Genomic DNA, 14,591 nt, shown 5'->3' on the forward strand with positions numbered 1-14,591 from the left:
ACGAACCTTTGCGTTCAAACCGGTATAGCCTGCGAGTCCTCTAAGCATACTCCATGGGCCGGTCGTCTATATCCGTATGCTAGAATTGGCCAGCCTTGCATATCCCTGCGTATGTATCCAGTTTGGTACGCCCTATTATATAAGGGGCACTTTCTAACCATGCATATCGTATGTTCCTTACTTCGCTTTTTTCTACTTTGCTTATGCTGCACTATGTGCACTTGAGGGTTTGGCCTGGCTAATCTGCCATCTGCCTACCAAGACTTAGCAACCTGCCCTAGTTACAGGTCGGAGTGAGATCAGGTATCCCTTAGATTCTAATGCTTTCTTCCATTTTTGGCTTTTAATTTCGGCCTACTCCCTCAAATTCTATCAAAGCTGCCTTCTATTATAATATTCTGCACTATCATAAACCCTTTGATCTCTCTCTTACATCTAGAGGTCAATCCGATGATTCTGCGCGAACTTCGCGTGTCTCCAAAGGAGCACTTCCTCCAACAGATCAATTCAGAAGCTAGTGATGATAGTCCCGACTCTCGGAGGGCGTCTAAGAATTATGTGACCAGGGACTGGACAGCATTCGCCGCAGCTCCGCAAAGCCCGACCATATCTATAACGCATTTTACAAGACCAAAAGGCGGTCCTCCGAAAGACGTTTTTTTGGGCTATTCTACGAAAGATTACAGCTGGCCACCGGACCAGGGAGGGTATGAAGATAACCGCCTAGTTGTTGTGTGTATTGATGAGATGCGAGTGCTGCTTCAATTTGAATCAGTGCCCGTCCGGGCTTTCCGGTGAGCCTTATCGATCTGGACGGAAGTCTAAAAGAAAGAATATCCACAGATCTTTTATCTCATTCTAGATACTATATTTCAGGTTTCGGACCGTTTCTCACCATCTGTGCATGACCCAAGCCAGAAGACTCTCAGTGAGAGATCCAAAACAAAGCTTTTCCCGCCAATTTACATGCTCAACACATGGAACGTTTTCGTGGTTGACAAATCAGAGCGAGCTTTATTCGAGGAATCAGACGACTATACTTACAAGGAGGAGCAGACGAAAAAGCTTTCTCTTTCGGCAGGCCACTATGCGGCGCTGGATCACATACCTGTCAAGCAGGAGCATAGTTCCTACACAGAAAGTATCATGGGCGTCCTAGCACTGGCAATACAGAAAACGTACGAGTTCGACGCCGAGGGACCTACTGGCTACTTGTCTCTACTCTCGTACCGCATCGATATTTATATCCATCGATATTGTTGGACAGAGCGGTTGGTTTCAGGATGGATGCGCTACATCACATGGATTGGGGAGAATCGAGAGATTCTATACACTGACCAGCCCTCGGAACCAATTGAGCTTATACAGCCTCGATATTCATGCATAATCTACAAAGGCGGAATAAGATTATTGAGGAATTCTCGATGCAAGTGCAGGGGGGCACTATAGATGTCAGTGACACAGGGGAGATTGTTGCGGCACTACTCCTTCTCTTCGCCGCAGAGGAGCCGTCACCGTTTCATCATCATTATCCGTAAAGGGACCCGATTTTCAGAAATATAACATCTTTTCTTGTGGGTTTCAGTCATCGCGCAGTTTTCCTAGATACGGCTGTGACAACTTGGCTCTCTTCTCCATGTCTTTCTGGGTCCGTGTAACGAATCCTGGATACTTGGAGATTGGGGTGAATGTAGACCGGGTATATTTTTGTTTGGCGGACGCGTCAATGTTTGTCAGCGAGATTAGGGATCTGCCTCCTACCAAAATATTAACCCACTTGAGCCCGGAAAGGACGCAGAAAAAGACCAGGCTTGTCCAACAAGGGCTTCTTCAAGCAAATATTCGATCCATTTCGACTTGGCCGGTAAGCCTCATCCTGTTGTAGCATATACGGTCCCAGTCCGTATAAACCAGACGCCATCCAATTCCCGAAAAGCCAGCGAGAATGGCCATAATGACTTTATCCGGGTTTACGTCGAGGCGGAGACGAGGCTGCTCTGACTGTGTCGCGCCTCTCTAACCTACTCCACTGCCACCCTATGCCTATCACTCCTCAAAATGAGAGTCACCGGGAATATTTGACCCCGCTTCGAAATTTGTGGACAGCTAGCCATTGCTCAGTAAATTCTTAGAAGTTTGGTGTATCATTAAGTGCCTTCCCTTTCTAGTCAAAAGCCCCATCCACGAACTTGGGATTTGATGAGTTCCTAATATAATTTTCCTTCGCTGAGGTGTCAGGTACAGAAGAATCTGCAGTATAACATGTAGTAAGTGACGCTGCAGCTTTTGACTCAGATACTTGGTAACATACACCTCATGTAAAAAGAACTACGCGCCCCTAGTTAATTAGTACCTTTCTTTATTGACCAAAGAGCTAATTTCAGCACAAAGGATGACGAGCAGTACTACTAAAAGCACTTATAGCCCAAGAGAAGCACTGTAAACTTGGTCATAAATCTTTCTCCCCCTTTGGAATGGTGAGGACATGGTTTATGGACCCCTCAATATCCGATGGTATCTTTTGATTAATTTATCTAGTAAGAAACTTCGATTCACGCCACCATACCCAATTCTTGTTTCTTAAGGGCCTCCTACTTGGGGTTTATTTAATCTATGGCTTCGATGAGTCCTTTGTCTTCTATCTTGCTATCTTTCAAATTGTTGGATCCACTCCAAACAAAGACGTCTAGAATCCTTTTTGGCTTCTAGACTTCTCCCATTCACGTTCACTTCAGAAAAAGTTTGAGACCTAAGTGAGACATGGAGCTCTGGAACTCCGAGTCAGACTACCAAGGTCGACCTACCAGATGTGCTACCACTGGGCATTTATATATTCCCAGAAGTACCCTTGCACCTGTGCCTGTCTACCGAGTTTGAACATTTCACGTACTCCTATCAAATGACAGCAGGATATTCCTCATCACCTAGAGCACCATTACAGTCCCATTATTCGAAATTTGCAAGTAGATTGCAGGCTTTGATTCTACTTAACGCCATGGGCAGACATGGGATTGGAGGACACACAAACCTTAAGCAGAAAAGTCTGCTTGCGCCTCCGGCTTTGGCTTGGGCTGGCTTGGGAGATATTCCACGCCCGTACAGGCCGCGCCGCGCTATTTACTGCATTAGGAAGTCATCCTCTGGGAGGCAAGGAATCTCGAAAGAGGGCAGGACTGCAATACCCCCTTTTGGGTATGAAGCCATGTGCTCTTTGAATAAGGTCCAAGACTATGTACCCCGAAGTGCGTATCTCATCAGTGACAAAGAGCTGCCGCCACTTAAGCACAACGCCCCGTACAAGCCGGGTATAAAAGGCCGGGTGGCTGTTATTCCGAAAGACACGCTCGACGCGGCTTATGCACTCGAAGAGGCGAGGGAACTTCTGGGGAGCACAGACGAAACGATGATTTGTATCTTCAATATGATCAATGCCGCCACGCCTGATTGTGGTTGTTTAAGCGGGCACAGCGCGCAAGAGGAGCACTTGTGTTGTCGATCCACCCTGCCTCAAGCCCTCCCCTCTCGGTTTCATCGCATGGGGGAGTTAGAGTGTGTATACTCCCCTTCGGTGATCGGTCTTCATGAGAACGACAAGAAAGGAGACTTTTTGATACCGAGTCAGGAATCTCCCCATAAAATACTGAAGTATAGTGTCATTAGTATGATGGCCCAGCACAAACGACTCAACGTCCAAAGCGAGAACAACTGGCGCTCAAAGGATCAGAACTTGATGGTACAGAAGATGCGTCTGATTCTTCGAACTGCTGCCTCAAATCGTCACCGGCGACTCATTCTTGGGGTACTTGGCTGTGGGATATTTGGTCACCCCAACGCGGCAGCCTGTTGGGAAGAATTTCTCTCCGACAAGGAATTTGAGGGATGGTTCGAGATAGTCGTGTTCGCCATTAGTGACCGCGGGAATGATTCGGACTATAACACTTTCCGTGATGCCCTACACGGACTACCGATTTGACTGTTTCTGCTTGCGGTCTGAACTTGAATCTCTTGGAATTTCGACGGCCCTAATGCGCTGATGAGATCCATTTCACGCCAAAAAGAAAGGGATATAATCTATGTACTCTCCTGCTGTTAGAGGTTTTTCTTCTTCATTTTGGGATATTCAAAGTAGTTTCTAGATTCAAAGCGCTAAGATAAGGACATTTCACCAGCAGATTCGATATCTCGCAGGATTCATCGTTTTACTAGTATGATAGTTTTTGCTAGTATGCAATCGATTGAGTATCAACATATTGTTTGCAGTAGAAATGGTATCTTCAATTTCACTTTCTGACGCGGGTTGACCGCCGCCTGCCGGTTGCTTCATTTGTTGGTTTCTCGTCAACCTCCTTCTTCACTTTTGGAGCTTTGGAAGTCTCTTGTTTAAGTTCATGTTCAGAGTCACTCTCATGCTTTACACCGCGTTTTCGTTTGGCGCCGGGGGCTGCATCCCCGTCTGCGTCTTCAGTCACTGGCCCCGTCTTTTTTTGTACGGCGGGGACAACTGCACTTGTCCTACCCCCAACCGTGAGGAATGTGATCTTGTCACCATTTGGAAGGACGGACGGTTGGTTTTTCTTGCCTTTGCCCCATCGATGTTTGAAAAGCCAATGCTCGGGGAATTTCTCGGAGTCGGCCAATAGGTCAAACGCCGTTTTGCAGACATAGTGAATGGATGTATGAAGGTCTTTGATCTGGTCATCGCGTAGAGTGTTGCTGTATTGTTCTGGATGTATCCTGGCATTGTACAGGATTTCGTCGCTTTCGAACAACTTTAGTTTGTGCTGGAGAAGCCTGGCTGGGCAAGAAGGACCTACCCCATCCAATTTCCTATACCGCTTATGTTTGCTTGGTCGAGAAGCAAAGCCTTGATCGGAACCTTTTTACTCTTCAACTTTTCATCCAACCACGACAGCGTCAGGATATCTTTGTCCGCCACGGGGTCAGGGCCGTTCTCCTTGAGGGGAGAGTAGCTGCGTATCTCGTCGGCAGGACAATCCACCAAACGAATACGGCTGAGTCGGCGAAAGTCCACAAAAGCAGCTTCCGTCTTGGGCTCGGTAGTCTCGAGGAGGAATTTCCAGTACTTCGGTGGCCATTCTTTGTCTGCGGGTTTATCGGTGCGGTAATAGTAGGTATCAGCGTCCTTGATTTTGAGCCACCCGGCCATGCCAAAATGCATCAGCGCATGCGGGGGGGCTGGACATTGTGATCCAGAAATATTTGCCTTGCTGCCCGGCACCCGTGATTTTCTTCCCTTGTAAAGCTTTCTGAAACTCGGCAGCACTTGTCCCTACCTTGCCAAACACAATGTCATCATGTTGGGCCTGGACTTTGGAGAGCGTCTTCCCCACCAGGTGCTTATGAATGAAATGTACGATTCGGGAGACCTCAGCATGTTCGGGCATGATGGGGCAGGGGTGCCAGAGCGTCAGTGATGAGAGCAAAAGGGGACTTAGAGAGGGACTCTCGATGGAAACCAACGCGCCCGCAATGCTCAACACGAGACGCGTGATCACCTGACCTACAGGCTATGCCCGATTCAGATACTGACAGTTATGGGCAGACTTACGCCTCTCGCCTTTCCTTCTAGTTATACACTGGCCTTGAGGTTAGTCACCCGATACCATTTAGTTCACGTATCGTCGCAGATTAATGCACGGAGCTGCAAGCAGCGAGACAATGATGTCTTTTCAGCAATAATTTCGAAGCATCCCTATGCGCCCTATTGAACTTGAAGCCCTGGGCCTACATGGATGTCTTGAGCTTTTGATGCGCTTTCACATTTGGAATTGCAAGTTAACCTGGTATCGCCAATCATCTTGTCAAAATTCACCAGAATCTCCGCCGATCGCCACGTCCTCTAGCAGCCTAGGTAAATTGCTGGTTCTATTAGTCTATTTTTGGATATTTCTTGGACATGGCAAGTGCCATTGGGGACGAGCGAAGACATACCGTTGGCGTACAACGCGTAGGTATCTGCATTCAGGACTGCTTGGCTACTGTTAAGCGCCTCTATCGCCGAATAGCCATACCCCAGATCCTGGGTCCCCGGACTATAGACCCCGGGTGCGTGGGTGAATTCATGAAGGGCGGTCGTGGCCCTGTCTTGGTTATGACAGCCAGTCGCCAGATCAGGTAAATACGAGTACCAGATGTCACAGTTGGCAATGATGTTCTGGCTTGGAAGGGTGTATGCCAGCACATTCGACTCGCAGAATCCAAGCACATCGGAGCAATAATACGTGGTTGCCCCGGAGTCTCTCGAATCTGCTTCCTTGGCAACCGCAAGCAGTCGACTTGCTACTATGCTTCGGGTCTTCGCATCGTCCGTTTTGAAATACTCAACGAATTTATCGGCGGACCCGGACTGCGCAGCGTTCGCCGCAGCGTTGGCGAGGGAAACCACGTTGCCTAAGGCTTCACCCAGAATGCTCGTTCTTTGAGAGTCGGTACACGTCTCTTTGGTATGCCAATTTAGTGGGCTCATGGTCTTGGGTCCCTGAAAGGCTCTGGTCCCGTTGACTTGGATGGTGAGCTCCTCAGAGAAATACGGAAGGTATCCCGAAACCGCTCCGTTATTCACGAGAGAGACCGAGCCAGAGGAACGGAGGGTGAACAGGCCACCGTGGCCTAGATCGCTTGTTTCAGCAAGGTCAAATTCATCCTCGAAGATTTCCCCGGCATGAAGTGTCGTGAGGACCTCTGGTGTCAGCCCGTCAAGGCGAAAGTGCTGCCTGATCCCCTCAAACTGCACCCGCGTATCTGTCCAATGTGAGTGCCACTTCGAAAGAGGACCCGGAGTGGAACCATACTGCCACGGTAGATATCTACTTTTTGAACTGGTGCCGGATCGCGGAAGAAGTTCAGATGCACGAAAGTCACATCTTCCTTGCCAGTGTTTCGCACACGCGCTCTGATGAGTGTGTTGTCAGTCTGGCTTAGTTTGACTTCTAAAGTGGGCACTCCATTCAAATTCAGAGGAATTGCAGATACATGGAGTTGAAGAATCAATGCCCAGTAACATACTACAATTAGTATCATGGCGCGTAGTAAGGGTGTGACGACCTAAGTGAACTCAGTAGAAGGGTGCGTATACTGAAATAATCTACCGAAGAGCCCGTGGACGCAAAGGTAGGCTTTATAAGTAAACAACGACTGGACAGACATGCTAAAGACGATGTATTATCTGTTCTTCCTGGAAGGACGGAAATCTCAGAAATAAGCACCCCTGCCAGGGCACGAAGAGCAGCCGACGGGAGAAGCAAAGAGGGTAGTATCCACCGCTTCCACTTGAGAAACATGAATCTCCCTGCTACCAATTTATCTTTTGTCAGGGCCCTTACTCCGGTCTTTCACTGCTGGCCCCTTCTAAGCAGCTGAGAACATATTATGCCAAGATGGCTTGGTTGAAGAACTCAGCACAGTTCCATCTAATCCAAGTTGTGTTTCACCCATTCATCACCGAGTGTTCAAATATACAGACGCTGAAATTTTGTGGGACGGCATCCAGGTCATTCGTTCTTCGTCAGCCTCTTTCATTGGCGCGGCAACATGAGGGTTTGAAGCGGAGCGGAACTTGTAGTAGCAATGTAACTTTTCGAGATGTTTGTGCTCAGAGAAAGATGCGCTTATCCGCAAGCCTTTGTCCAATATGCGGAAGCCAGTCCAGCTGCAGCGTAAAATCAGATATCTTGGCGCAGAGCTGGGCAGTGGTCTTCGAGTATAATGATGAAGCTGCAGAAAGCGTATGCCGTCCTAGAGCCGATTAGGCTAGACATCTGGAATGGATCGATACTTTTGTTGATCGGGCCCAATGGCTTATTCAACATTCCTGGTTCTCAAATATAGGCCACAAATTCATTAGTCATAGTGGGTGATGTCTTCCAGGCGATTATTGGCATTCGCGTTTTTTAGCACTATGTTACATCCGTCACGGCTATTGAAGTACCTCAGAGTGGTATAATCGGATAATATGGCCCTTTGATGGTTCCACGGCATGATAAGACGGATGTACATCTACCAAAGCGAGCCCAGGCACTGACAGTTGGTTTCCCCCACAATGTTAGTACTACCGATACAACCATTTGATGCACGAAGCCTGAGGCCCATAACCTTGGAAGGAGGTCATAAGATCGTCATCTCACTAACTGCCCATAGGGCGGACCTAAGGAGCTTGTTCTTCAGGATAGGTCTGGGCCTGAAGGAGCGGCCCCCAAAGGGCCGTGAACCTTCATAGTTGGGCTGCTGATTGAAATGCTGTATCGAAGCCTTTATTAAACCTAGAAAAAAGAAGGATGGGCCACGAGTAATCGATTTTAGGAACCAAATCGGTGTACCTGACGATATCATAAGCTCCTGCCCGCAATAGTCTCAAGAGTTCTTCCTGCGGAGGGACTTTTGGCAGAGCGAACTTGGCCCCCGCGGCGAGTGTGAAAGGCTTGTGGGGGCCAACCTCCCTTCGCCCTCCAGAGACGGCCCAGCGATACACTTATGGCCGTGCTATAATTAAAATAGCCTTCCGCTTCTGATGGAGAATTCGTGATTCCTGACTTCCTTCTCTTGCTTGAGCTTTCTACGATGGCCTCATCCCAGTCTGAAGTGGCCTTCGCAAAGGCCTCCATTAGAGGCTCTGCACGGATTATGTCGAGGAACGAGGTCAGCCCAGCTCAATTGTCAGAGATTGCAGAGCTATGTGGTCTGTCTGAAGACCAGATTGAAGACGTTTATAGTTGCACAACTACCCAAGTTGGTTTCACATTACAAGGAAGGACATCCACGCTGGTTTTTGTTTATGAAATTGGCCCCGACGCCGACATTGATCGGTATCTAGATGCTGTTCGCGAAGCAGTCGCTCGAAATCCCATTTTTCGTACCCGGATAGTGAAGAGCAGCAGCCTTGGCTATGTGCAGGCCGTGACGAATGTGGCGCATGAGACTGAGCGCGTTGATGGGGACCCGTTTGAGTATGCCCAGCGGCCAGAGGTCTACGATAGGGTCCTGGGGCAGCAGCTATTCCGTACAACATGTATCGACCGGCATTTAGTGGTGGGAATTCACCACAACGTCATGGACAACTTCTCTTGGAACACCTTCTTGAATGTTGAGATCGCGGGGGTATACCAGGGGTTACCTCAGCAGAAACGAGCTCCGTACAAGGAGTTCGTGAAGCAATGTTTGGAGCTGGATGAGTCGGCCGCCACGTCATTCTGGAAGCCTCGTTTTCAAGGGGTTCCAGCGATTTTCCCCAAGCCATTGCCAAATCACAGAGTCCTGAACAAGATCAGGCCCCCGCGCAAGATTCCCTTGGAGCACATTGGAACGAAAGTGCCCGTGTTCCAGGTACGTAGATTATCACGCTTCGATCGGTCGCCTCTAACAAGATTGGGAAGGTACCTTCTTACATTGAGATAGCATGGGTCTTGACAGCTAGCATCTATGCGGATAGCGACAAGATCGCTTATGGGATGATATTGGCAGGTCGCTCCCCTGATCTCGACAGTCATACAGGCTGGCTGGGTCCCATGTTGGTGGGTGTTCCCCTGCAAGCCAATATACAACGCACCATGTCCATCGAGCAGCTTCTCAAAGATCGCGTGGTGTCTCTGCGTCAGCTCCAGAAAGAACCGATTCTTCTCCAATTTGGAATGGACCGGATTTCTGACATCAGTGAAGCGAGTAAGGTCGCTTCAGAGTTCCAGGCAATCTTGAACTTTAGAGCTCCTGTCCAGAAAACGACCGAATCAAGCTCAGACGCTTCTCTTGCTACGCTCCGCGGGTCTTATAACATGTCTTCATGCTTTCCCTTAGAGATCATCTCTGCCCCTATGGATGACGGTATCTCCATGGACGTGAACCAAGATAGGGATGTCATTCCAGATGAAGAGATGGAACGTGTTTTGAATCAACTGGAACATACCATAAGAGCAATCATGGACGCACCACCTCAAACTAAAATTGATCAGCTCAGGCTTCTGAACCGTCACGATCATGCGCAGATTCTTTCGTTCAACGAAACGACTCCTCAGAAGCTCGAGGGTTGTATCCACAGTTTGTTCAAAGAGAAGGTGAATGAATATCCTGATAGTACAGCCATCGAAGGAACAGATGGGAGTGCGACTTATCAAGAGTTGGATCGACTCTCAGATCGCCTGGCTCATCACTTGCGGGCGAACGGTGTCAAGCTTGAGGATCGAATCGGCCATGCGTTTGCCAATTCGCTTTGGGCCATAGTCGCGATCCTTGGTACCATCAAGGCTGGCGCTGTGTGCGTTCCTATTGGTATAAACGAAGAATCCGATCAGATTGGAGCCTTCCTATCTCAGACTGGTATCCGAACGGTTCTGACGTCGCCTACAGAGGATGTGCACTTCACCGACACTGGAGCGAAGGTGCTCCTAGTTAACTCTGAAGCCAGCAAAGAATGGCCAGAAAACTCGGGAACCCCAAGTGAACAAACTGCTTCCCCCGAAAGCTTGGCCTTCATTACATCGTCTGATGCCAGTACCGGCCCATCAAAGCGAGTTTTGATTGAGCATAGCTCTGTTGTATCAGGGCTAGTGCCTCTCCTTGAGCAACTCAAATGGCATCCAGAGTCTCGAATTCTGCACACGAGCCCTTACACATCAAAATATGGGCTGACCGAGGCGCTTGGCGCCCTTTTAGCAGGCTCTCGCCTTTGTATTGCCCCTAAAGGAATGAATGGGACAACGCTCTCGAGCTTTTTAGGCGAACACAAAGTGACCTGGGCAATGCTGCCTGCCACAGCGCTGCAAGGTCTATCCGCGGAATCTCTACCAAGTATTGAAGGGATCATTCTGACAAGTGGGTTGGCCAAGTCTGACCCTGCAGCAAGTTGGGCCAAGAATAGCAAGATTTTCAATGCCTGGGGGCCATGTGAGGCAGCAGGCTTTTCCACTATTGCAAAAATAAGCGGAAAAAACCTTGACCACAGTTCTGAGGATATTGGTATCCCTATAGGCTGTTCTCTGTGGATCGCCAATGCTCGCGATATCAACCAACTGGCACCAATCGGTGGCGTAGGGGAACTAGTGGTCGAAGGACCTCACATTGGCCGGTCGTATTTGGATGACGTAAAGCAGACCACAGCAACCTTTATTCCTCCCCCTGAATGGGTACCCGCCAAAGACAAGCAAGCAAGGTTCCTTCGCACCGGCCAGCTTGCCAAGTACAATGCGGATAGGAGCATCTCCTTAGTTGGCAGAGTCTCGAATCGAGTAAAGGTTGGCAAGGAAACAATACAGCTTGAAGAGATTGAGAATTTGCTCGCCAGATGCAATGAGATTCGGGAAGTTGTTGCCATCTCGAAGATTATCAGAGGCCGCACCAACTTGATTGGCTTGGTTAGCCTGTCAGATCCGCGTCTGCCAAGCGCGAAGGTCTTCCAGCCTCTCGGTGAGGCACAGCTAGACGTCTGCAAAGAACATCTGATGTCAGTGCGCACGCAGTTGGCGTGTAAAGTGGCCTCTCATAAAGTTCCCACCACGTGGATCGTTCTGGAAAGGCTACCGCAAACTCCTTCTCAAAGAATCAATCGAACCGCCGTTTCTGAGTGGATGAAGGCCGGCAAAGGAGACAAATGCTCCATCAGCATCTAATAGGCCCAGTCATTAGTGACAGTTGGTCGATCATCGAGATGCCGATCTTGCGATAGATTCATAGATTAAAGGAGTATTTTCTCCTGAGATACAATGCTCTAAACATTGAAGGTATACAATAAATGCGAGCTTATTCCATTTTCCAATGCGCAACTATTTTATATTTCATCCCCCAAGGCCGGGCAGGTAACAGTGGTGAGGAGACTACTTGATGAATTAGTCTTCGCAAATTGATTGTCCAACATTCTAGTTGGACTAAGCAAAACTAGTGCAGCAATGACAGGAAAATTGATTCCAAGCTGGAAATCGTATCTCCCATCTTGCCATCTATCTGTCTTTTGCACGACTGGTCTTCTCAGTCCCTAGTGAATCGAGGGATAAAGGCTTCTTGACAAAACCCGCAACCGCATCACACATTACTACAGGCCCTGGAGGCAATTGATTCTATACGAATCACCGAAAGTCTATCCGACAATAGAGGAATAAACATCCTCCTGACTATCTGATCCGACTACAGTTCAAGACTACCGGAAAAGATGGAGTTAAAAAGACTGAGACGTGCTTTTCAAGACCCGAGTTTCGAACAGCGGCCAAAATACCGGACTCTGATAGCTACAGTGAGGTCTTTCTGGGCCGAATAAAACCCACGGGTCATGGGAATGGGCGGGCGAATTTCTACGGACCCCTACAATTTCCTTCGAGGGGATGTTACTGCCTCTCTTTCATGTAGCACTACTCTTTGAAAGATGAAAGACCTTGAGTCACTGAATTCAACTCCGGAGGGGTATCATTGAATGCGGTATTTAGTATCTGAAGAAACTAGTTAGCAAAGAGCAGTGAAGAAGATGGAGTGGCTTAAACTTACGAAAAATTCTCTCTGTGAAGCCACAGTTCCTTTGCAAATCCAGGTTTGCCGGAGAGAATGTGACTTTGGGCCTCTGAAGCCGCCGAGCTGACATCATGAGTCATGGAAGCTGGTCCGCAGACAACAGTCCCAATGGACGAGCCAGCATTTTCAGAAATATTCTGAACGGCGAGTGGTAGATTGGGCCTTCCAGAGAAGAACTGAACATTGAATATCTCGTAGACCAAGGACTCTGATTCCTTAGAGTGCACTGATTTTGATGCAGTCCCCTCTTCCACTTCGAATACTTTGTTGTCTGTTGTCGGTGCCAATGCCGGAGTGGCGGAAAAGGTTTCGTGAATACGGATGCTGAGCCCGGGTACTGACTTCTGCCAGGACTGTCTGGTCGCCAAATCTTCCAAGGCATGCGTATACCAGGCCTTCATTCCTGGGTCTCGTGTCGCAAGAATGACCCTCATTTCTTTCCCTTGTCGGAAGTTGGAGCACCGGACAAACTCTTCGATGAGAGACAAGGCTAGTCCTGCACCAGCACCGCCGCAAATCACCAGGCTCTTGTCGAATTCTTCCAGTCGCCCTTCGGAGAACCCGCCGTAGGGGCCATCCATTAAAACAGGAACTTGGGCTCCCGGGGTCTTCTTCGCCAAGCCCATCAAGCGGGCTGTCAGCCCACCACGCTGCCTCACGTAGAAAACTAATTCATTTTCCCCGTTCGTCTGTGGAACAGAGCAGACAGTAAACGGGTGGGCCGTCAGGGCATGTACGCCACAGGTCAAGAACCGAAGGAAGATGTGCTGCCCAGGTGCCCAGTGCATTTGGGTCTTGATAGTGATTTTCATGGTGTAGTCAGATTCCGCAACCAGGGTAGCCTTGTGTCGTACACCATGTTCAAACCAAGTTCGACATTGTGCATATAACCAGCATAGTGTATAAAGAACACCCGTGGCAATGAAATAGTCCCATGAGCTCATGCGGAAGTCGCAGTGAAGGAAAAAGAAGATGACGAAAACTATTGCCATGAAGTAATGGGTCGCTTTGAAGAACTCATAGTAGCGGTTACTGAGATAATAAAGACATTAGTCTCCATGTGAGTGATATGGGAAATTGAAGGGCGCGCATACCGGATCCATGAGATGGAGAAAAAAGTCAGCCAAGCTTGAGCGATAATTGCGACTACTCCCGTCACCCAGATACCCTCATCATTCCACTGTTTAACAAGATCCCCCTTCCAGATGTGGTAAACGATGAATGGGAATGTGTGCACCAAGGCCAGGACGAACATGGCCCAGGCCACCCAGTTGTGCCAGACATTCAGCTTCTCATGCGATATGCCTGTGATCGCAGTGATCGGATTTGCTTTCGCACCAAGCACACTGAGAATCGTTGACGGTCAGTGCTGTATGCACAGGGACCAGAGCACAAAATACGTACATTAGAAAAGGCATGCACCCCAGAGCCAAGAAGCCGGCTCTCGTGGCGATCGGGGGAGAATTTCCATAGCTAATCTCCCTCGTATTGGGCCAGTAATACGGGCGAGGTCCAAGGGTCATTGCTGGAAGATTCGACAATTAGAACACACTCCACACATTCTCCCTGAGCTTGTTCTTACCAAAGAAAAAGATGAGTCCTGCTCCGCCAAGCAGGAAGACGCCCAAGGATTGCGAGTTCCATCCTGCAATCCTCCACATTTTATAAGACAGATAGCGCAGGAATGCCAAAGGCCGTAGCCATATTGAGCTTGCCTTTACGCGAGTTGGCGATACTTGCGACACGACATGTGCAATGGCGAAAAGAATGATCGCAACCATGAAAAATGCCACGGTAGGCAGAGCGTAGCGATGGTCAGCCTCATACCAGTACACCCAGTACCGAGTTTTGTATGCGCACTGCTCTGGGGTCATGGTACACTCTCCCGGATTACGAGAGGAGTGCAACATGACCGGCTGGTCCAGGAATGGGACCATCGGCATCTTGAACAATAATTGACCAGAATCGTCCAAAGGAGATGTTCAGCACGATGTGTCTAGAGAGGTTGACAATAAAATCACCTCCAGACCAAAGAGTCACTCGACATTATTAATATTCCTAGGATATCATTGCCAAGGTCAAAGCTA

At 48.7% G+C, this 14,591-nt stretch overlaps 6 protein-coding genes across 6 annotated transcripts; 3 read left to right on the top strand and 3 right to left on the bottom strand.

Moving 5' to 3' along the window:
- Positions 1 to 450: 450 nt before the first annotated feature.
- On the top strand, positions 451 to 1,538 carry N7468_002775 (uncharacterized protein; the record flags this gene model as incomplete). The annotated part of the gene is made up of 4 exons (XM_058472072.1): positions 451 to 707; positions 776 to 794; positions 877 to 1,271; positions 1,397 to 1,538. 4 exons carry the CDS (start codon positions 451 to 453, stop codon positions 1,536 to 1,538), a joined length of 813 nt encoding a protein of 270 aa, XP_058335213.1.
- Positions 1,539 to 3,202: 1,664 nt separating this feature from the next.
- On the top strand, positions 3,203 to 3,973 carry N7468_002776 (uncharacterized protein; the record flags this gene model as incomplete). Its single annotated transcript, XM_058472073.1, has 1 exon — positions 3,203 to 3,973. One exon carries the CDS (start codon positions 3,203 to 3,205, stop codon positions 3,971 to 3,973), a length of 771 nt encoding a protein of 256 aa, XP_058335214.1.
- A 307-nt stretch (positions 3,974 to 4,280) lies between these two features.
- Positions 4,281 to 5,179, bottom strand: N7468_002777 (putative formamidopyrimidine-DNA glycosylase; the record flags this gene model as incomplete). The annotated part of the gene is made up of 2 exons (XM_058472074.1): positions 4,281 to 4,758; positions 4,815 to 5,179. The coding sequence occupies 2 exons, from the start codon at positions 5,177 to 5,179 to the stop codon at positions 4,281 to 4,283; spliced, it is 843 nt and encodes a 280-aa protein (XP_058335215.1).
- A 681-nt stretch (positions 5,180 to 5,860) lies between these two features.
- On the bottom strand, positions 5,861 to 7,041 carry N7468_002778 (uncharacterized protein; the record flags this gene model as incomplete). Its single annotated transcript, XM_058472075.1, has 2 exons — positions 5,861 to 6,742; positions 6,796 to 7,041. 2 exons carry the CDS (start codon positions 7,039 to 7,041, stop codon positions 5,861 to 5,863), a joined length of 1,128 nt encoding a protein of 375 aa, XP_058335216.1.
- A 1,536-nt stretch (positions 7,042 to 8,577) lies between these two features.
- Positions 8,578 to 11,615, top strand: N7468_002779 (uncharacterized protein; the record flags this gene model as incomplete). Its single annotated transcript, XM_058472076.1, has 2 exons — positions 8,578 to 9,339; positions 9,390 to 11,615. The coding sequence occupies 2 exons, from the start codon at positions 8,578 to 8,580 to the stop codon at positions 11,613 to 11,615; spliced, it is 2,988 nt and encodes a 995-aa protein (XP_058335217.1).
- An 861-nt stretch (positions 11,616 to 12,476) lies between these two features.
- Positions 12,477 to 14,447, bottom strand: N7468_002780 (uncharacterized protein; the record flags this gene model as incomplete). The annotated part of the gene is made up of 4 exons (XM_058472077.1): positions 12,477 to 13,536; positions 13,599 to 13,850; positions 13,909 to 14,029; positions 14,087 to 14,447. The coding sequence occupies 4 exons, from the start codon at positions 14,445 to 14,447 to the stop codon at positions 12,477 to 12,479; spliced, it is 1,794 nt and encodes a 597-aa protein (XP_058335218.1).
- Between the last annotated feature and the right edge of the window lie 144 nt (positions 14,448 to 14,591).

Source organism: Penicillium chermesinum (assembly GCF_028974085.1).
Source record: "Penicillium chermesinum strain IBT 19713 chromosome Unknown utg000002l:1.0-5270490.0:1.0-5274688.0, whole genome shotgun sequence".
Lineage (NCBI taxonomy): Eukaryota > Fungi > Ascomycota > Eurotiomycetes > Eurotiales > Aspergillaceae > Penicillium > Penicillium chermesinum.